Consider the following 22,226-nt stretch of genomic DNA (forward strand, 5'->3'; position numbering starts at 1 on the left):
AGACACCAGCGCCGAGTGACAGAGCACCAGCTGAACCTGGCACTGCCATAAGTTAAACGCTGCAATTAGCGCCTCACATCCACTTATCAGCCCAGGCCTGGGCTCCACTCTGTGCCTTTGGTAGTCAAGATAAAGCTCACACGCTGTGAAATCAAACTTAGTGGAAAAGGGCACTTTCCAACCTCTCTGATCACCGCATGTCCCACTCGGGGCTGTGGCACTGCCAGTGCTGCCACCGCAGGCCTGGCACGAGCCAGCTGGGCAGAGTGACAGCCACATCCCCGGGCATGGCCACGGGCATGCCTTGGCTGGGTGCCCGTGCTGCCCTCAGGTCCTGGCTGGGGCAATCCGCCAGGCCACATCCCGCAGTGACACCGAGCAGTGTCCCCAGGCTGCGTGCGGGTGGCACAAGGGTGACGATGGCTGGTGCTGCTGTGCCCTGCAGTGATGCCTTGTGCAGGCTGCCCTAGATCTCATATGAAGCTCAGAAATACACACTAAAGCAGTACAGAATGTGAAAAATAGAAAAGCTAAAACCTGAGACATCAGCAGCTGAGGGGCTCTGAGCAGACAGAGCCCCCAGGACACTCCCTGCCCCTGCTGCAGCCTTCACTGGGTGCAGCTGGGGAGTTTCTCCCTTGGCCATGGGATTCATCCTCTCCAAACCTTTGTGATCCACTGGGAACCTTCAGGGAAATGGGGCTGGGGTGCCCTGGTGGCACAAAGGGCCAGAGGTTGTGGCACCTCCAGGTGCTGCCTGTCTGCTGTTGATGCTCTGCTGAGTTCAGGCCCAGAAGGGTGCAATGTTTCTTTTCCCATTTCCTTCTCCAGCCTGTGGGAAGCAGAGGAGACACTGGGAAGGACAGAGGTGACAGTCAGCCTGCAGGGGACCCACAGAAGGGGAAACACCTTAAACTACTCAGCCAATCTTCATAAAGTTAGTTCTTTTGGGTTTCCCACTGGATTCCATTCCCACAGGTCACTGGGGCTTGTTAACCATTGGTGCTCAGTCAGTTTTAGGGACTGGGGGAGCTCAAAGTCAGGTTTAGGGGTTGGGAGTGCTCAATGGCAGATTTAGGGAATGGGGGAGCTCAAAGTCAAGTTTAAGGAATGGGGTGCTCAAAGTCAAGTTTAGGGAATGGGGTGCTCAAAGTCAGCTTTAGGGAATGGGATGATTGACCAGTGTTTTATCTCTCTCAGAGGTTTTGGCGTTATTTCTAGGGATAGAATTTATAAAAAATTAGCAAGGTTACATTAAAATACCCACAAGTTATTCCAGTGATTCCTCCTCAGCAGTGGCACCAGTGTTATCCAGTGGTGAGATCCCATGGGAAGCATTAAAGGTTCTCAGACAAGGTGGGGCTCACCCCGACAAACAGGATTTGCTTTTCCCCACTCCAGTCCTCAGGATTTGGAGCACTGGGGCTAAACCTGAAGGAATTCCAAGATATTTTCCTTGCTTAGGGCTTCACTAAGGATGTTCATCCCCGCGTCTGGCAGCTGTGTCTTGCTGAACCAGAACAAATCAATCCTGAGCTCCCAGCCCCTTACAGGAAGGGATTGCTAATTATTTATGGTATCAGAACGTTCAGGGAAGGAACTTTCCCTTCATTCTCTGCTTTCTTTTATACTCAGAGGAACAAGCTGCTTTCATAATTTATTCCAGGCGTTGCTGGAATAAAAGTTATCAAGCATTTATCCCACAGCTGGGCTGTCTCTGGGAAGAGCTGTCAGTCAGAGCTCGTTACTGGAGGAGAGAGGGATAAAAGCAGCATTTAACCAAGTGATGGTGAAATTGGGGAGTGAGTGCCACTGTCCTGAACCCCCAGGGAATGCAGAGTGGGTGCCCAGGTCCTCCTGAGCAGCACAACAACAAGAAAGGTTTGAGGTTTGGCCACCACAAAAAAGACAACTTCCATGGAGGAATTGATTTTTTTGCACTTAAACCCTTGGAAGTGAAATCCAAGGCAACATCCCAAACATATCCAATCTCTGTGTTTCTGTGCAACCCACTGAGACATAGAAATGGCAGCAGTTCGAGCCATTTATCACCTAAAATCTGATTTTTTAATTCTTGTTTTTGCTTTTCCCAACCGATTTCCTCTTCTGGCACCAGGTCCCCCACCACCTCTGCTTTGTTCTCAGCCGCTGGCTGTGCAGCCAGGGATGCTCCAGCAGGAGTTTGGGATGTGCCTGTCAGCTGGCTCCTTTGATCTCCCCATTTCTCTTCTTTTTAAGGATGATTCCCACTCCTCCTGACCTAACTTGCAGTGGCTTTTATGAGCTTTCAGAGGGAAAAAGTAAAACAAAGGTGGCACTTTGGCAAATGCCCCAGATGATGTTAATTAAGGTCTCCCCCTCACTGAGATGTTTTCCCAGGCACTTTAGGAATCCTGTAAATGAGCTTTGGTTTTGGAGGGGGAAAGGCACCATCCCCACCCTGGCACAGTTCCCCTCCTGAGCTGCTTTGTTGTGCTACAGCTGCTGCCCCCGGGTCTTTCCTGACATCCCGAGGGCTCCTGGCATGGATGCTGACACCACAACACTTTCTAAAAGCCTCAGGGCCCCCTGTGCCCTGGTTCCACTGCTGGCACAGCCTGGCTGGGGGTGGGCATGGGATGCCAGGGGGCTGCAGGATCCAGCTCTGTGCTGGATGCCCAGCCTGGGTTTTGCCAGCTCTGCCTCATTCACCTGCAAGGCTCCAAAGGGGATTCAGCCCCAGAGCTGCCCCCTCAGCCCCTCAGGGTCTGCTGGAGAGTCCAGAGGGGCCACAGAGCTCCTCCAGGGCTGGAATTCCTCTGGAGCCAAACTGGGAGAGCTGGGGGTGCTCACCTGGAGAGGAGAAGGCTCCAGGGAGAGCTCAGAGCCCTTCCAGGGCCTGAAGGGGCTCCAGGAGAGCTGGAGAGGGACTGGGGACAAGGATGGAGGGACAGGACACAGGGAATGGCTCCCACTGGCAGAGGGCAGGGAGGGATGGGAGATTGGGAATTGGGAATTGTTCCCTGCAGTCCCTGGCACAGGGTGCCCAGAGAAACCCAAACCATTCTATGCTTTTTTCCCAGCTTTGTTTAGCCTGGAGCTGTTTTTTTACCTCTCTAGACAACACTTGGGCTGTTTTGCTTTCCAAGAGTGGTTGATTCATGGGCAGAGGGAGCAGGGCCAGCTCAGCCATGCTGGGTGCTCTGTGGGGTTTGGGTCAGATGTGATGGACCCCAAGGAGCAGCTCTGCAGCCACAGGAGATGGTGGCTCTAGGGTGTCTGGTGCAGGTTAACCGGGGGATGACAATGAAAATTATGTCAGAATTCATGACTTAAATGGTCAAACCCAAGAGTTTTCGTGGGAAACGGGCTTTGTGTGCCTTGCCAGAGTTGGAACAGGCTGGTTTTAACATGAAGCCTGTTAGGCAGAAAATTCCGGAATGACAACTTCAACCCATTGGAACATTTACTGGTAGCCATTCCCTCCTGTTTTCTCTCTGAATTTAAACCAGAACAAGAAGGCCATGAAGGACCCTTTCTCTCAGCCTGGTGACAGTACAAATCCATCCTTGTGGTGTTCACATTCTCTGAACAGAGAGAGACATAATTCTCTCTCCCAGGATTTTTCCTGGGAAAGGCAGTGAGAACCTCAGAGAAGAAGAGAAAACAATTCTTATCTCTATTCCCTGCTCCTGTTGTTTGGCACATGTGGAATATGTTATGGAGATTGTTTACCCAAAGTGATTTGTTAATTGGACACCAGTGAGGGTTGTTTGGATTCCTTAGCCAATTGGGTCAAAGCTGTGTCCTGGCTGTCTCAGACAGTCATGGGTTTTTCTTGAGTATCTCTTTAGTATAATTATAGTATAGTATTAGTGTAATATAATGTAGCTTAATAAAGCAAATGTTCAACCTTCTGAATCGGAGTCAGAGCACATTATTCCTGTGTCAGGGGCTCCCAGAAACTGTACATCCTGGCTCAGCTCACACTGGCTGTGTGGTTGGGAGCATCACCCAGGGTGGATGTTCAGGATAATCTCCTCCCTGGGCTCTTCCCACACTGCACAGGTCCATAAGTGAGCAATTAAGCTGTGAGGATGGAGGAAGGGAGCAGAGGATGAAATCACTGGCCTGGGTGCAGAAGATTAGATTAGAAGGCTCTGCATGAGCTGGTTCTTGGTTTAAATTGTCTCCTGTTGCTTGTGCTCCAACTGCATCCATGGAGCTGATGTCATGGGAATTTTAAGGTCGTGAAAATGTGGGAACAGGTGTCCTATAGAATAAATACTCAGCTCCTCAGGTCCTGGCTAGCTTCTGCCTCCTGCCATCCAAGATCCCAGCAGGTTTTTTTCCTGATCTCCAGCACCTCCTGCTGCTGGAGTCTGGCCCTTTCCGCCCAGCAATGCTGAGCCTGCTCTTCCCTGGGCCAGGCTCAGTCAGTCCCTAAGGTAAGGACAGGGATTTATTCTGGGAGTGCTCCCTGCACTGCCACAGCCACATCCTGCTCAGCTCCGAGTGCAATTGTGCAGCTGCTTCACAAAACTCTGCTTTTCCTTGGGTTGGTTTATGGTGGCTGATCACTGCTGAATGCTCTGTAGCCTGGTGTCAAGAAACTGAGGAAAAAGGGCTCCTGTTAGCAAGAAACTGAGGGAAAGGGCTCCTGTTATTGGGAAAGTGAGGGGAAAAGGGCTTCTGTTATTGGGAAAGTGAGGGAAAAAGGGCTTCTGTTATTGGGAAAGTGAGAGAAAAGGGCTCCTGTTATCAAAAGACTGAGGAAAAAGGGCTCCTGATATGAGGAAACTGAGGGAAAAGGGCTCCTGTTATCTGGAAAGTGAGGAAAAGTGGCTCCCGTTATCTGGAAAGTGAGGAAAAGTGGCTCCCGTTATCTGGAAAGTGAGGAAAAGGGACTCCTGTTATAAAAACACTGAGCAAAAAGGGTTCTTGGTGTCAAGAAACTGAAGAAAAAAGGCTCCTGTTTTTAAGAAATGGAGGGGGAAAGGCTGTTGTTATCAAAAACTGAGCAGAAAGGGCTTCTGGTGCCAAGAAACTGAGGAAAAGGGCTCCTGTTATCAAGAAAATGGGAAAAAAAAAGAGCTCCTGTTATCAAGAAAATGGAAAAACGGGCTCCTGTTATCAGGAAACTGAGGGAAAAGGGCCAGATTCTCACGGTCCCTGGGAGGGGTGCAGAGGCCTGGTGCCAAGAAACTGAGAAAAAGGGCTCCTGTTATCAAGAAAATGGGGAAAAAAAGAGCTCCTGTTATCAAGAAAATGGAAAAACGGGCTCCTGTTATCAGGAAACTGAGGGAAAAGGGCCAGATTCTCACGGTCCCTGGGAGGGGTGCAGAGGATGGAGGCTGGTGGGAGGATTTGGGCTTGGCTTGTGTGAGAATCAGAGTTGTTTAGGTTGGAAAAGCCCCCCAGGATCATGAAATCCCACCTTCAGATGAGCACAGGCCCAAATAAAGGAGGTTTTTTGCTGGAGCATCCCAGAAGTGCTGCAGGAATTGGTGAAGGTGGCTGTGCAGTGGGGCAGAGCTGGCTTTGTGACTTCTCATCATTGTCGCTTGTGGACTCTGGGACAATATTCCTTCCCTTGCTGTGCCCTAGACCAGGGAATCCATTTCATTTTCTGTGCAGAACATCACATTTTTAAGACCCCTTCTGCTCTGGGGCTGGATTTCATGGTGTGTCAGACCCACCCCCTGCTCTCTGCATGCTCTCCTCCAAGAGGATGCTCTGAAGAAAAATTAATTTTGCACACAGAGAAGAAACTCTGAGCAGAAACTGCTTCAGGTGTTGGGAAACACCAAACTGAGGGATTTGTTGATTTATTATAGGAAGTTCTGGCAGGTAATTCCCAGCATAACTGAGGGGTTCAGCTCCCTTTCTCTGTTTCTTTTTGTGCTTTCCTGGGGCACAGGGTGCAGCTCTTTAGTGCCTGATGATGTCCAGTGGCCTTACAAACAGGCAGAGATTGGGGATTTTCCTGCAGCAGCCCTGGAGTTTGTGGGAATTAATTCCTTCCAGTGAACACAATCCTCAATGTGATCACAGAGTTTAAAGCAGCTCCAATATTTGCTGGTTTTGCACCACACTTAGCCATGCTTTAGAAAGAGGAATTTCCATCTAATCTGGAATTGTTTTTTAAAGCAGCTCCAATATTTGTTGGTTCTACGCCACACTTAGCCATGCTTTGGAAAGAGGAATTTGCATTTAATCTGGATTTTTTGTTTAAAGCAGCTCCAGTATTTGCTGGTTTTGCACCACACTTAGCCATGCTTTGGAAAGAGGAATTTGCATTTAATCTGGATTTTTTGTTTAAAGCAGCTCCAGTATTTGCTGGTTTTGCACCACACTTAGCTGTGCTTTGGAAAGAGGAATTTGCACTTAATCTGGACTTGTTTTTCCTGTTTCCCTTCAGGATTCTGGCGACTGCTGGGACTGATTTTGACCTGCGGACCTTGCGAGCTGTGCGGGTGCTGCGGCCCCTGAAACTCGTGTCAGGAATCCCAAGTGAGTGTCGTGCCCACGTCGTGCCCCAGCCCAAGGGCTCTGTAGATTTGGGGTGTTGCTGCTTTTCTCAGCAATATTTTCTCCCCCTGCCTCTTTGGGGTTGGTGGTTCCTGCCCTGGCAGGGTCTGGCTGTCTCTTGTCCCATTTTGTGCTGATTTCAGCTCTGTGCTCCAACACCTGCAAGTGAGGGGCAGGGATTTGTCCAAGGACCCTTTTGTCTTTGGGGGTGAAGGAATTCTCTGGGGAGAGCAGACCTGAGAGCTGAATTTTGCAGCTTTCAGTCTTTTCAGCTTGGATCTTCTGATGGTTTTGCTCAGCTGAGCATCCTGTGCTGGGCATTTTACCCTTTTAATAAGGGGGAGAAAATAAAGGCAAAGAACAGGTAGGGTCTGGCCTTGCTTACTCAATTTAGGCATTTTTTGGGTGAACTTGAAGGGTCTGAATGCTCCAGTGAAGAGCTGCATCATGCCCTGAAACCATCCCAGTGGCTTTCTGCCTTTTTATGTCACAGTCACAGCTGCTCTGTCCCCAGCAGGGATCACTTCCAGGAGCTCTTTCATTCCTGGATGTGGAATAGAAAGGTTTGTACCCTCCAGCAGGAGCTGCAGCACTGTGGGATGCTCTGGTGTTCTCTGGATTCACCTGGGGGCAATGACAGCAGCAACAATTCCTGAAATCAGGTTCCATTCATGAGCAGGGCTTCAGTCTGAATTCCCAGGCAGGACAGATCCTTGGAAAGGTGGAATTTGTTAGCAGGGTCTCCAACAAGGAGACGCTGCTGGATGTTTTTCCCTGGACCTTTTGCCTGTGCAAGGTGTGGCAATGACAGTCTGAGGTTGTCACAGAAGTCAGGTGGCCCCTCAGAGCTGTCCCTGTCCTGCTGTGGGATGCATTTTCCACCTGGGGATGTGTCCTGGACCAGCACAACACTTCCCCACAATAATTGCTCTCAGGTTTTTAGTGATGTGGTGAAAGCTGAATATTTTATAGGTTTTTTTCTCTGTAATAAATGCATAACCTTGATGTGCAACCACCCACAAACATGGAATATTCTTCCCTTTTGTTCCCTCGGTGTTTTTCCTGTCAAAGAGACCTTGCTGCTTTTTTGAATGTTTGTGCCCATCTCCATCTCACTGGTGCTGTACAAGGTGGCAAGACAAGGATGATCCTTCACCCCCCAGCCCTCAGGACAGGCCACCAAGGCAGCTGCAGCCTGTCACTGCAGTGTTTTGTGTGCATCTGCAGGACGTTATCAGCCACCTCCATCTCCTTATCTCCCTGCCTTAAATTGAAATGAGTGTCAGGGTTGTGACAAAGCTGTGGATGGGCAGCTGGGTTTGTTTCTGCAGAGCAGGGTGTGACAGGGACAGCAGTGTCCCTTCTGTGCTGTGGGGGGACAGGAGCTCCTGAGCAGCCCCACTCCCTGGCACAGGGATCACATCCATCCATGGGGCTTTGATTCCCTCCTCCACTTTCAAACTCAGTGACAGATCAGGTGCTGGGACATTCTCTCTTTTCCCTCACTCTGAGCTCCTCAGGACAGGTTTCCACTGCAGTCCAGATCCTGCCTGATCTCTCCAAGCACCACCATAATCTTCTTCCAGAGAAACGCTTCAGCCCCGTGTCTATAGACACAAATTGGAATTTATTTTAGCAAATATCTGCAGGAGACCCTGGTGCAGCTAAATCATTGTATTAGCTGAGGTTTAATCTCCTGCTATGGTCTCACTTCCATTTCAGTGCAGTCAGATGATAATAGTAACAACAATTTAGCATCAATTTCTTAATTTCCACCGAGTCCAGCCACTGTGTGAATTTGGTGGGATGAAGCTGACACTTCCAGCTTGTCAGTGGAGAAGAGGAATAAACTTTTTGTCCCCCTGCTCTACACCAGACTGGCTTGCTTGGCCCTAAGGTAGAGCTCAAAACTGCACCACAACTGCCCCAAGGACCTGGCTCAGCTCCAGACTGAGTCTCAGGACTCCAGCAGCTTCAGGAAAAACCCTGTGAGTACCTCTGAAGCTTAACAAACCACTGGATCTGTCACCCGAAGAAAAAACACCACAAAACGATAACCCCCAGCTGTCTCTCCTGCTCTCATGGCAGGAGATTGTTTTATAGCACCCGGGGAAGAGCAGCATTGCTTGGTACTGCCAATCCTCACCTGTCCCTTGGACAGCCCGTCTCTCCCACTTTCTCTCCACTCCCAAGGCCCCATTTGCCTTCCCTCCCTGAGGTGTTTTTGTGTCCCCACAGGCCTGCAGGTTGTCCTCAAGTCCATCATGAAGGCCATGGTGCCCTTGCTGCAGATTGGGCTGCTCCTCTTCTTCGCCATCGTGATGTTTGCCATCATTGGGCTGGAGTTTTACATGGGCAAGTTCCACAAAACCTGCTTTTCCAACGAGACAGGTGAGCCTGTGGACCTTTCCCTCCTGCTTCTGTGCTGCTTTTCCTTTTGCCTCTTCCACATTCCCTGCATTCTCTCCCTCTTTACCCACATATTCTGAGAATTACACAGAATTTTGTGCCCACCCTACACGGGCTGGGACAGATTTTCCTCTCTCTGATGCCACAGTGCTGCTCCCAGTCTGCCCAAGAGTGAGATGAAAGCTCTTAGGCCCTCCTGTCCCAAAAGAATTTTCTCATAGCAGAAGCACAGAACCAAATTCCTGTTGTTTCTTATTAATTAATGGTGTCTGTCTAATTTTCCTTGGGTTTTGCTTCCTGCACATTGAGTTTCCTGGAAAGGTTTCTGGGGAAACTTTGGTGTGGAATAGTAAAAGATTGAAAAGTCTGAGAGCAACCAAAAATAAAAGGGCGATAGATGGGAGGCAAGGAGTCCTTTGATGGAGAAGGGATAAAAATGACCTTCAGAGAAGAAAAATTGGGCACTGAAGAGTAAATGATGTGTCTGCCTGTGAGTGAGTGATAGACTCCAGAAGATGGAGGTGGAGAAGGATGATCCCAGAGATTCTTGGCTGGGAACAGCTGTGTCAAATAATGGAATCATGGAATGCTTTGGGCTGGAAGAAACTTTAAAGGTCATTTTGTTTCACCTCATTCCTTTATAGCGGTGTTAATATATGTTTATTATCTGATAACACACATTAAAATGTTGTTCTTGTCTCCAAACCATTGCATTTTAACGTGCAATCGACTTTCTTTAAAACACAGCCTTGTATTTTCAGTCATTATCACTAATAGGTCTTAATATTGATTTATTTCCATGCAATTCAATGGTAATAAAAGAAACAGCCCTGCCAGATCTCTGGGCATTTCTGATGGGAGCACTTTAATAGACTCTGTACACAGAGATTTGCAAAGGGAATTCTTGTTCATGTTCCTGTGGAATGCTGGAAATAACATAAAGCAGGTTGGGAGGGAGAGTTGGGAGCTGTGACTTGTGAGAGAATCCTGGCAATTCCTGGAGGAAAGAAAATTTTGGACTGGATTTGTAGGAGGGAGAAGTCTCTTTGTGGGTGGTGTGGCCCCTGCGAGGGGCTGTGGCAGTGCTGACAGGGGACAGGGACAGCAGTGACAGGATGGGTGTGGAGGGAGCAGCAGAGTCCCTGCTCAGGTGGAGGGCAGGATGAATCCTGAGCAGGTTGGGGTTTGCTAGGAGCATTTTTGGGTCTGTTAGACTGCAAACAAGGTGCATCCCTTGTGAGCAGGAGGCAGCTGCAGGCAGAGCCCGAGGCTGACACCTGATGAGGGAGGATTTTCTTCCCTCCCCAGAGCAGTTCAAAAGGCCAGCATCACCCCCAGAGCCGTGTGTGCTCCCTGCACACTCATCTCTGCCATCAGCAGTGACCAAGGGAGTCTGGGCCAGGTCTGGGGACCGAGGACAGGTTTTTGTCATGGCTAATGTCATGTGCCAGCTGCTCTTGCTGGCTGGGTGCATTCCAGCTGGAACTGAGGGCACGGCCAGAGCTCTGCTGTCCTGGCTGCATCTCAGCTCTGCTGCCCGGGCTGCATCTCAGCTCTGCTGCCCAGGCTGCATCTCAGCTCTGCTGCCCAGACTGCATCTCAGCTCGGCTGCCCGGGCTGCATCTCAGCTCTGCTGCCAGCTCACTGTGAGCTGTGGCTTGTCATAGTTGAGACAGAGACAATACAAAGCAACACTCCATTTTCAGAAGGCTCCAAACTGTTTTTACTACAGCATGCATGCTTTTTATATATTCTTACAAAGCTCATCAGTTTACACTTCACTCATTGGTCACAGAAACAAAGTGCTCATTGGAACAGGCAGTTGCAGGTTTCTCTTATTTCTCCTTCTTTCTTTCTTGGTTTCTGTGTCAACGACCTTGGTAGAAAATTCTTTCAGGGGTGAACATGGATCCTCTTCTCAAACTCTGGCTCACAGAAGTTGCTGTAAAACCTCTTCTGCAGTGGCTCAGCTCCCAAAGCCCCTCAGCAGGGAGGGGAAGGGGCTCTGGGGGTGCTGAGCTGGCTTTGGGTGAGCTCTGAGCATCCCTTCCAGCTGCTGGGCGGGAAAGGGTGTTTCTGGAAAGGAGAGGGGGTGAGGTTTCCTGGCACTGCATCCCCTGGGAGCAGAGCAGCAGAGCAACCCACAAAGCTTTTGAAACCTAAGTGCTCCTCATCTCCACAGAGGTGCATTAAGGAGCCTGGGCAGAGACCACGGGCTCCAAACCGACCTGAGGGTGGAAATGTGAACTCATTAAAGAGATGCCTCTGGCAGGGAAGGGGGAAATGGGAGGAGGGAAGGCTGCTCGTGCTTCTCTCTGCTACAAATCCCCAAAGTGAGCAAATCCCTGGGATTTTCCCTGGAATCAGGAGCCAGAGGAACCAACTGTGCACCATGAGGGGACCAAGCAGAGGTGTCAACACTGAGTGTTGCTCTGCTGAGCCAATAGCCTGGGTTGGTCAGTGATGAACTGCAGCACAAAGGGGTGCCGGGCACCAAAATATGGCCAAAGGGTTATTCAAGGACTTTCCCCTTCAGCCTTGACTGCTCTGAGCTGGAAAAATGTCATTTTTGTAATGGAAAATGGGTAAAACTCAGTGGCAGTTTTGCTCCAGTCTTGTCTCCCTCTCCCTGCACCCTCTGTGCTGTCCTGCTCTGCTGACACAAGATCATTTTTAAGCACCTGACCCAGCCCAAATGCCCCAAAGGTGCTCCAGGAGAGAAGGGCACCATATTTATTTCCCATTTTCCCTTGAAATTCCCCCTTTCTCTGTCTTCTCCAGCCATGAGGAGTAAGTGCCACTTCTGGTCACTGTTTTAAAAAGGAAAAAATCCCGCACCCACCCCTTTGTAGTAGATATGCACTGCATTTTCAGAGAATTCCCTGGCAGCAAAAGGCCAAACTGAGATGAAACTGGATCCTCTTTTAATGCACACTCACAAACGGTCAGCAGGAGCCAGCTTTGGCATTTTCTTCTCTCACCAAGCCCTTGTGAGAGCCTGTGGTGACCCATCTGGGAGCTGGAGGTTTGCCCTGCACTGAGGTGTTGAGTCAACAGGAAAGTGTCACATATATATTTATATATATCTACACACACTTCTATCCTGCTCCACCGTGACAATTTTGCTTTCCTCCTGCAGGCTTTGCTCTGTGGAGTGATTATTACTAATTTTTGTTAGCGCTGCTCCAGCTTTTCCCCCTTGTGAATTGGATTTTGTGCCATTTGCTGCTCCATTACCATAACGTGTCCCTTTAAAAACCCTTTAATGCTTTCCCAGTCCCAGCTCTCTAAGCAGGGATATTGCTTGGGATATTTGTTACTCTGAAAACCCAGCACTGCAGTTTTCTGGCCTGCAACCTTCCCAGCTGAGCCTGGAAGGTGCTGGGATGGTCCTGGCCATTCCTGGTGGGCTTTCATTGACAGATTTATCCACCTTGGCCTCCTCTGGGTCTGCAGGAAACTCAGCAGAGAAGCACCAACCCACATGGATCCTTTCCTTCTGTTTGGAGCAGAAATGTGGAGTTTATGGAGGAGCTGGAGTCCTTCAGTGCTGCCTTGGGGTGACACCAGGGGCTCCTCATGCAGCTGTGCTTGAACATCTGTACCAGGGCAATTCTGGGACAGCCCACACCCCCAAACTGGCACTAGTGCAGGAGGTATCCTTTGGCTTTAATGCTATAGGGCAAATATTTAGCACTTTTTAGGTGTTTGAAGTGTGTGTTGTTCCTAAAGCCCTGCTTTTACCACACTGTTGGTTTTATTTATTTTCATGCTGCTCTTACACCGTTTCCAGGCCTCTCAGATGTAGTGGGCTGTCACGAACCAGAAATTATTTGCAGTTTGGAAACCTCTTCTGCCAGGTAACAAGTGGCAGGACAGAGGAAATGGCCTCAAGTTGCTCCAGGGGAGGTTTAAACTGGAGATTAGGGGAAATTTCCTCACTGAAGGCGTGGTCAAACATTGGAAGGGGCTGCCCAGGGGGGAGTCCCCGTCCCTGGAAGTGCCCAAAAACATGTGGATGTGGCACTTGGGGACAGGGGTTAGTGGTGCTGGGTTGATGGTTGCACTTGGTGATCTTACAGGTCTTTTCCAGCCTAAACAATTCCACCATGTGAGATGGCAAAACACAAATTTTGGGCACTTCAGGGATGGCTCTGCTCCATCCCCCAGTGACCCATCTCCCACAACCCATCAGTGTGGAAATAATTACAGGGGCACAATGACTTTTCCATGTCCATAGTGGCACAAAGAAACCCAAAAGGTGATTTAATCCTTGCAGTGGTGCCAGGAGGATGCAGCAGCACCAGACAGGAAATTCTCATGATGGTTTCAGTCAGGAACTTCTCAGGATGGTTCCAACAAGCAGGAACTTTTCAGGATGGTTCCGAGCAGGAACTTTTCAGGATGGTTCCAAGCAGGAATTTCTCAAGATGGTTCCAACAAGCAGGAACTTCTCAGGATGGTTCCAAGCAGGGTCTTCTCAGGATGGTTCCAACAAGCAGGAACTCCTCAGCGTGGTTCCAATCAGTAACTTCTCTTCCCTCTCTGCAGGTGAGGAGGTGGGGGATTTTCCCTGTGGAGAGGAGCCTCCTGCCAGGCAGTGTGAGAGCGGGACCACGTGCAGGGAGTACTGGCAGGGCCCCAACTATGGCATCACCAACTTTGACAACATCCTCTTCGCCGTGCTCACTGTCTTCCAGTGCATCACCATGGAGGGCTGGACTGACATCCTCTACAACGTGAGTCCTCTGCTGGGGCTGGGGGGGGTTGGTTGGGAACAGGTGGTTCTGGAGGAAAAAAGTGATTTAATTTGAGTGGTTTTCACCTCCTGACCCCCTGCTTTTGAGGAGGATCGCTCCTGTTTTCCTGAGTGTCTGTTTCTGGTTGAGTCTGTGGTGCTTTGAGGCTGCAGAGTTACTCAGCTGCTATGGGATGTGTGGGGGCAGTGGGGTGGTGGCAGTGCAGGAGTTGGTGTCACCCCAAGGTGTTCCTGTGCTCTGCTGGGTGAGTAGGAGCAGGTTCTCACAATGCCCCACAGAAAATCCAAATTGTACAAAATTGGGTGGCAAAAGCAGCAACTCTTTCATATTTTGTACCTGGAGGTTTTCTCTCCTGACTGGGGAATCAAACTTGTAACACTGAGCTCCAGGACTGGTTTTGCTTAGTCCAGTCCAGTTTTACAAAGACCCGTCACTCACCTCCACCCTTGACATGACTCTGTGGGCTGCAGAGAAGATGCACCAGGCTGAATTCTCCTTCCTCCTGCAAGGCAGGACCACGGCTGGCACAACCTCTTGGCTGTTCTGTTTTGCTCTTCCCGATTTTACAAAGAGCAGGATGATCTCCTAGCCTCTGCTGGCTTCCAGGCAGTGCAAGGCTCTCATCAGAGGGTGTAGTTCATGTGGAGAAATCCCTAAGTCAGGCATTACTGATGCCCTCAGCCCATTTCTCTGGCTGGAGGGATGATGCTGTGCTCAGTTTTCTTCATCACAGACTCCAGAGCCATGCTGGCCCCTTTCAGTCCTTCCTGGGAGGGTTTCTGTAGCAACAGGAAAGGATTATCCTGAGCCACAGTGAATTGCCAGGTACAATTCTGCTGTGTTTGGAGACAATAAATGTGATTTATTTGCTTTTTCCTTCCTTGCTTAGTTCCTCCATTTATTCCCAGTCTCTGACCACTTAAAGCCATCTTTAGAAGATTTCTCCCCTCACCCTAAAGCTTCACCACACCACCAGTTTCTCCCCTTCTCATTCAACATTCCTGCTCCTTCCTCCTGGTGCCAAGTGTTGTAAGAAAAGCCCATTAGCATCCTGGCTGGAATTGATTAATCAATATGTGGTGCATGAGATCATCTTCTCCCAACCTTCCTCTTGTACCACATGCAAAACCCCGAGCTTACTATGGGGGTATTGATTTTGGGGGTTGATTGAAGATTGTAGTTTCATTCTGGATCCCCTTAACTGGGAGCAGGTGCCTGGAGCAGCTGCAGAGTTGGATTTGTTGTGTCTGAGACCCCAGCTCAGGGTTTGATGCTTGGATCTGGCAGATCTGAGGGGTTCTGGATGTTCTCACTGCGGGGAGGCTGAGTGGTTTGTGCTGTGCCATGGGACACTCAGCAGAAGTCAGTGATGCCAGGAGCCACCCCTGCCACCTGTCCCTTGTCCCCAAGGGCTGTCAGCCCCTCCCTGTGCTGCTCTGCTTGCTGAGGACCTGACTGTGCTGTTGCAGGCTGGAAACAGAGAGAAGCTGTGGGTGGGGAAGATCCTCTCTGTGCAGCCCTCAGCCTTTTCACAGCTTCACTCACGTGCTGCTTTCTGGCCACTTGTTTTTTGGTTTGGTATCATCTGTGCCTACTCCATGTTTATCAAATTGATAAAAGGAGACAAAAGCCCAGATTATGCTGCAGTAGTAGTAGGACTGAAAATCCTCCACGGGGTTTGTGGGTGCATTGTCAGGCTGTGCACAGGTAACAGCAGTGAAGCCATAGAATTATGGAATGGTCTGGGTTGGAAGGGATAATCCCATTCCAACCCCTGCCATAGGCAGGGACACCTTCCACTGTCACAGGTGACTCCAAGCCCCCTCCAGCCTGGCCTTGGGCACTGCCAGGGATCCAGGGGCAGCCACAGCTGCTCTGGGCACCCTGTGCCAGGGCCTGCCCACCCTGCCAGGGAACAATTCCTGCCCAATATCCCGCCTAACTCTGCTATCAGTTTGAAATCATTGTCCCTTGTTCTGTCAGTCTACCTGTACAAAAAGTCCCTTTCCCTCCTTTTCAGAAGTCCCTTCAGGCCCTGGCAGGGGCTCTGAGCTCTCCCTGGAGCCTTCTCCTCTCCAGGTGAGCACCCCCAGCTCTCCCAGCCTGGCTCCAGAGCAGAGGGGCTCCAGCCCCTGGAGCAACTCCATGGCCTCCTCTGGACTCTCTCCAGCAGCTCCAGGTCCTCCTGATGTTGAGGACCCCAGAGATGGACACAGAACCCCAAGTGGGGTCCCACAGGGGCAGAGTAGAGGAGGGAATCATCTCCCTCATCCTGGCCACTCCTCTGTAAGTGAAATCCATCCATCCTGCTCCAGGCAGTGCAGAAACTGCCCAGGGATGCTGCTTGGACCAGCCTGATCTGGGCCCAGACTGGGAAGAATTTGGAAGATGTTTCCCCTTGAATCCAGAACGGGTAGAGTAAGTGAACACATGCTGAGACTTAGACAGAGGGGGAGTGCCAGAGGTTATTCCTTGTTCAGGGAGCTCTGATTCACCATCCGAGTTCTCCACTCCTGAGGAAAATGGTTTTTGTCAGGAAAATTTTATCAGGAGAAGTTTCCCTGTCAGCCCCAGGCTCTGGTCTCCTCAAGGAGAGCAGCATTCCCCTGATGCAGGATACTCATCAGAGCTGAGCTGTGGACCTACTTTTAATCTTTTGCTTAATTAAGATTTGCAAAAGGCTGTGGGACCATGGGAGGCAAGATGTGGTCTGTGTAAACTGTGATTAAGCATTTGTAAGAAAAAGGCTGGAGCTTTTTCTCCTGCTAATTCATGAAAGCAGGGAAAAACACACAATTCTGGTGTGCCAAACATAATGAGGATATGGAACTGTGGGAGCAAGACCAGAGGAGGACACGAAGTTGGGAATAGAGCACCATCCCCATGCACACAGAAGAGGTTGTGTGGAGGCCTCAGAGCCCCTTGCAGGGCCTGAAGGGGCTCCAGGAGAGCTGGAGAGGGACTGGGGACAAGGGACGGAGGGACAGGACACAGGGAATGGCTTCAATCTGACAGAGAGTGGGGTTAGGTGGGGTATTGGGCAGGAATTGTTCCCTGGCAGGGTGGGCAGGCCCTGGCACAGGGTGCCCAGAGCAGCTGTGGCTGCCCCTGGATCCCTGGCAGTGCCCAAGGCCAGGCTGGACAGGGCTTGGAGCAGCCTGGGATACTGGGAGGTGTCCCTGCCATGACAGGGGTGGCACTGGATGGGATTTAACATCCCTACAACCCAAAACTGTGATTCTATAAATGCTGCTAATGCTCAGGCTTAGGTGAGCCCTTCCTTCACCCCTTCCTGTGAGTGCCACCACCACAGGCTGGCTCAAGTTGGGGTGGATTTGTCCCCTTGCTTGTACAAACCCCTCCCTTGCTGCTGCTGGAGCAGCCAGCCCTGCTGGGACCCAAATCCCTGTGCTGCCAGGCAGTCTGGGACTGAGACCCATTAGGGGAAGGCTGAGGTTACAACTTCTGCCTTAATGGCCCATTCATTTCCTGCTGCAAAATGTCTGGATTGATTGTCCTGCATCAGCAGGGCTCTGTTCTCACTCTCCTCCTCCTGCTGCACTGTGCCTGGGGCTGTTCAGGGCAGCCAGGGTTTTACTGGGATGTCAGGGTATTGTGTTTGCAGGGACCCCCATGGCAGGGAGGAATGATGAATCTGACTCCATGTTCTCAGAAGGCTAATTTATTATTTTATGATACTGTATTATATTAAAGAATACTAAACTAAACTATACAAAAAAATACAGAAAGGATACTTACAGAAGGCTAAAAAGATAATAATGAAAACTCGTGACTCTCTCCAGAATCCCGACACAGCTTGGTCCTGATTGGCCAAAGAGTGAAAACAACTCCCAGCAGAACCCAATGAAACAATCACCTGTGGGTGAACAATCTCCAAACACATTCCACATGAGCATAACACAGGAGAAGCAAATGAGATAAGAATTGTTTTCATTTTTCTCTGAGGCCTGTCAGCTTCCCAGGAGAAAAATCCTGGGCAAAGGGATTTTTTCAGAGAATGTGATATCAGGGAACAGTCACTGTGTAGGATGTTCTTCACCAGTTCAGTATTCATTGAAATCTGGGAGGGTTTGCTCTGTCCTCAAAGCAGATTGGTGGCTGAGAAAATTGGCCTGTGATGGCATCAGGCAAACTGAGGAGTTTGGTGTCAAGGGTGTTCAGGAGAGAGAGATTGGGGTTTGGTGGCTTGGCTCAGGTCTGTGGAAAGTGAGGGGTTTGTTGTCAGGGATTATTCAGTTATTCTCAAAGGACTGAGGTGACTTTAGAGGTGGTCCAGATCCAGCTTTCCTACAGATTAAGAAAGTCACAGCATCAAAGGTTTCAGCACAGCCTTTGCAGTTGGAAACCTACCTTGTAAATATTCACTCCTTGTCCTGTGATAAATTGAGGAATTAGGAGAGCAAGAAAAAAGCAAGTTCACAAATCCCAGCCCATTTTTACCATGCTGATCCACTATTTATACTTCCACAGACTTTTCCTTTTAATTGGGGCCCATAAAAGCTTTCTAGCAAGGCTTTATCTGGGAGGTGATTTATGCTTGAAGCAAAGAGGCTGAATCATCAGTAGGGTGAAATACTTCAATAATAAGCTGGGGAAAAGAACTTCCTGCCTCAGCAGCACAAAAGCATTGGAACAATGAATCCAACCAAGCTTCTCTGGGAGCTGCAGTTTTGTCTCAGCTGTTTGTGCTCAAAAGTGTCCAAGGAGCAACAGGTGATTTAGGAAAGTTGGTGATGGAGAAGAACATTTTTTCAAGCAAATGGAGCACCTCCTGCTAATTCCAAGCTTCAGCATCATCTGGGAATGTATTGAAATAGAGCAACACAACTGAATTCCTCAGGGTGGGAGCCCAGTGCTGTGGCCAGGTTTTCAGTCCAACCCAGTGCAGACAGGTCAGACCCCTCAGGCATGGGCAGAGCATTTTCTGGGCCACGAGCAGCAGCTCACTGTGGGGGTACAAGGCTGCTCAGGGACCACATGCCCTAGACCTGACTTTGGGCAGCTGGACCCAGCCCAGTGCCAGGCTGAGCTGGTGGCAGGAGCTGTGTCTCTCTGCAGTGTGCATTCAGCAATAATTGGTTGGTGCAGCTGCTCTGCATCTGATGTGGTGGTGCTGGAGCAGTCTCTGCTCTGGGCTCTCTGGTTCATGGTGACACTTTGAGCTTGTGGTGCTCACCTGGGTCATCCCACAGGCCTTGAGGTGACATGGGACACTACAGGTTGCTGCTGAGGCTGGCTGTCTTTGGTTTGAAAAGCCAGGTGTCTGCTAAGTTTATTATCCCCATGAAGTGTCTGGATGTGCCAAGAATTGCTGCATTTGTTATCATGCTTTGAGCAGGGCTCTGACAGTACCCAGGGGCTGCTGGAGCTGGGGGATATTGGTGCTGCTGAGGGAGAATATTTCCAGTGATGGACTCCAAGGGCAGAGTCTGGGTGAAGAAATCACTGTGCTGGGGTGGGAGGAAACAATGCCACTGCTCAGCAAGAGAAGCTGTGTTGCCCTGGCATCTGAGTCCTCCTGAGCCCTGTTTTTCCTCCAGATCTAGTTTTCAAATTAAGATAATTTCTGGATCCTTTCAGATCCTCTTGTTTATGTGCTTGTTGTTTGTGAATGACAGTGATTCATCTATTGCTAGTATGGGCTCTGTGGAGGTGGAAAACCTTTTAAAGAGGCAATAGTACAACTCTGGTTTCCTTTTCTGAGCAGTAATTCCCAGTTTTGTCCATGCAAGAATTTTATTGTCCATCATCCAACCCTCCATGTGTTGGCATGGGAAGCTCCCCTTCTTTTGCAAAGTGAAAAAGCCTGAAAACTTCTGGGCCTACCCATGAGTTCCTCAATCAAAATAATTCTTTTGCTAGGCTCAGACTAAGCATTCCTTACAGAAAGGAGCCAGTTGGGAGCCTTCCTGAGGGAGCTGCTGTGGACCTGGCAGTGAGTCTGGAGCTCAGAGCTTTCTGTGGGATCCCCAGTGGATTGGGAAGGGGCTGGGGCTCCTTGCTGTCCTTCAGAGCCAGCACGGTTTGCTCTGCTCTGTTCCCTCTGTGAGGTGCATGAAGTGAAAGTCATGCCTTTCATCTGCACCAGGAACTTCCAAAGAATTGAGAAATGTGTTTATGGACCCAGAAAATCATGGGTCAAACGTGCTCCATCTGGAGCTGTCAGAAACCTCAGTGCTGACTTTCAGTGAGCTGGGCTTTCACCTTTCATCTTTCCTCTCCAGGAGTTCAAAGCTCCACAGTGGAATTTGCTTTGCAAAGCAGGGGCTCCTTGCAGGAGAGGAGAAATGTCAAAGTGCACCTTCGCTCTCTTTTGATCTTAATGGCAAGAGATTTTCATGTTTCTTCCATTTCCTACTGACAAATATTAGTGTCCAATGGGTCTTCCAAGACTGTGGACTGGGCCTAACCTAATATGCTTGTGAGTAGGGATGAACAGTTCAAACAAGATATAAATCTACCTTAAATTGGATCCCAACTGGAACTTTACCCTCCCTGCATGAAAATAGCTTATGATTCACTTGGTATTTTTCATTCCTTTTTGTGTCTTTGAATTTCTTTATTCCTAAGAAGATACAGAAATGAAAGGCTGGGATGTAATTGTTGTTCCCTTTGCAGCCCAACCCAGAGATGGTTTTGTTGGTGGGGTGGTGTTGGAACTGTAGGGGCAGAAGAGACTCTGCTGTCCCACTTTGGAGTACTCACACGTGTATTTTTGGGGTATTTCATAGAACCATGGAATGGTTGAGTGGGAAGGGACCTTAAAACTCACCTCATTCCACCTCCACCATGAGCAGGGACACTTTCTACTGTGCCAGGCTGCTCCCAGCCCTGTCCACCCTGGCCTGGGGCACTGCCAGGGATCCAGGGGCAGCCACAGCTGCTCTGGGCACCCTGTGCCAGTGAAAGGTTTATTTATGAAGATCAAACCTGTCACTGTCATATTTTCTGAAAGAATCCCTTGCCCAGGATTTCTCTCCTGGGAAGCTGAGAAGCCTCAGAGAAAAAAGAAAACAACATTATCTTATTTGCTTCTCCTGCATTTTGCTGTTTTGGAATGTGGTTTAGAGATTGTTTATCCAACAGATGGTTTCATGTGAATTGTTTTTACTTATTGGCCAATCACAGCCAAGCTGTGTCAAGGCTCTGGAAAGAGTAATGAGTTTTTCATTAGTATATTTTAGCCTTCTGTCTGTATCCTTTCTGTATTCTTTAGTATAGTTTAGTATAGCATTCTTTAATATATTATCATATCATATAGAAATAATGGTTATAAAAATAATGATCACAAAAATAATAATAAATTAGCCTTCTAAGAACATGGAGTCAGATTCCTTCCTTTCCTCTCCTTCGTCGGGGTCCCAGAGAATACAAGAACTCTTGGTCTCCATCACTCCCAAGTGTGAGCTGGGGAATCCAAGGTGATGTTCCTCAGGAGGAGTTTGGATGTGACCAGCACGGGTTACCTGGACCATGAGGTGATTTCCTGAGCAAACCCCCCAGGAGGTGGTGTGGGGGTGCAGCTTGAATGTGCTACAGGAAACAGAAGGGCAATAAATAACACAGAGCAGATCCCCCCATCTCAGACTTGAATGAAGGTTCCTCTTGGCTCCCTGGCTGAGATTCCTCAGGGCTCAACAACCTCCACACCTTAAGCACCTCTGAAACCTGCTAGTTAAGGCTCACAGGTGGCTTAAGTGTCCTTTTGCTGGCCCTTTGCTCAGATTGTGGCTTCCTGGGGGGGTTTGCACTTGGCTTTGCTCGTGGGGACTGTCACAGCTGTTTTGGTGGTGCCAAAAGTGACTGCTCCAGCAGAGCCTGTGGGACTCTGCAGGTGGCACTGGGATTGCTCTGTGTCCCTGGTGGCACTGGGATTTTTCTGTGTCCCTGGTGGCACTGGGATTGCTCTGTGTCCCTGGTGGCACTGGGATTGTTCTGTGGCACTGGAATTGCTCTTCTCTCCTCGTACAGCTGATGAGCAGTCGGTCTGCTCTCTGTTAGAAGTGACCTGAAGCCAATCCACTGAATCACAGACCCACAAGTGCTAAATATTGAGAGGAGAGAGAAGAAATGGTATGTTTGCATGGTGTCTGTGTGTCCTGGGACTGGCAGCAGGTCTGTCTGTGTCTCCTGGGGCTGGCAGCAGTGGTGTGAAGAGGCTGAGGGTGGGCTCAGTCTCCTGTGAGCACTCTCTGTGCATGATCAACTCTCCTTGTGAATAAATGTTGAGAAGCAAAGCTGTTTAACCAGAAGGGTGAGCAGGCGGCAAAAGGTAAAGCTGCTGAAGGGTTTTCCTTACATCAACAGGGAAAGTAAGCACAAGGAGAGGCTTTGTTTTGCCACTGAATCCCACAGCACATTTTTGACGTGGTTCCTTTGTTGCACTGCATTCCCTATCGTGTCCAAGGATCAAGTTTTGCTCCAGGTGAATGTGGGGTGTCAGAACCCAGGGCTGGAAGGGACCAGCACTGGGAGAACAGAGCAGGGGCTGGGCCAGGCTTGGCATTGAGAGCTGCAGCAGAGCAA

The 22,226-nt window shown here is 49.6% G+C and overlaps 1 protein-coding gene across 9 annotated transcripts in view; it reads left to right on the forward strand.

Annotated features, from left to right (window-relative positions):
* The window catches only part of CACNA1B (calcium voltage-gated channel subunit alpha1 B), a 298,336-nt gene that overhangs the window by 101,207 nt on the left and 174,903 nt on the right, over positions 1-22,226 (forward strand). For all 9 annotated transcript variants that reach the window (XM_039720115.1, XM_039720117.1, XM_039720116.1 and 6 more), the window contains exons 4-6: positions 6,401-6,492; positions 8,749-8,901; positions 13,471-13,658. In XM_039720115.1, the coding sequence (XP_039576049.1) occupies positions 6,401-6,492; positions 8,749-8,901; positions 13,471-13,658 (433 nt within the window). The remainder of the gene's footprint in view (positions 1-6,400; positions 6,493-8,748; positions 8,902-13,470; positions 13,659-22,226) is intronic.

Source organism: Passer montanus, unplaced genomic scaffold (genome assembly GCF_014805655.1).
Source record: "Passer montanus isolate IOZ18808 unplaced genomic scaffold, ASM1480565v1 scaffold43, whole genome shotgun sequence".
Classification (NCBI taxonomy): domain Eukaryota; kingdom Metazoa; phylum Chordata; class Aves; order Passeriformes; family Passeridae; genus Passer; species Passer montanus.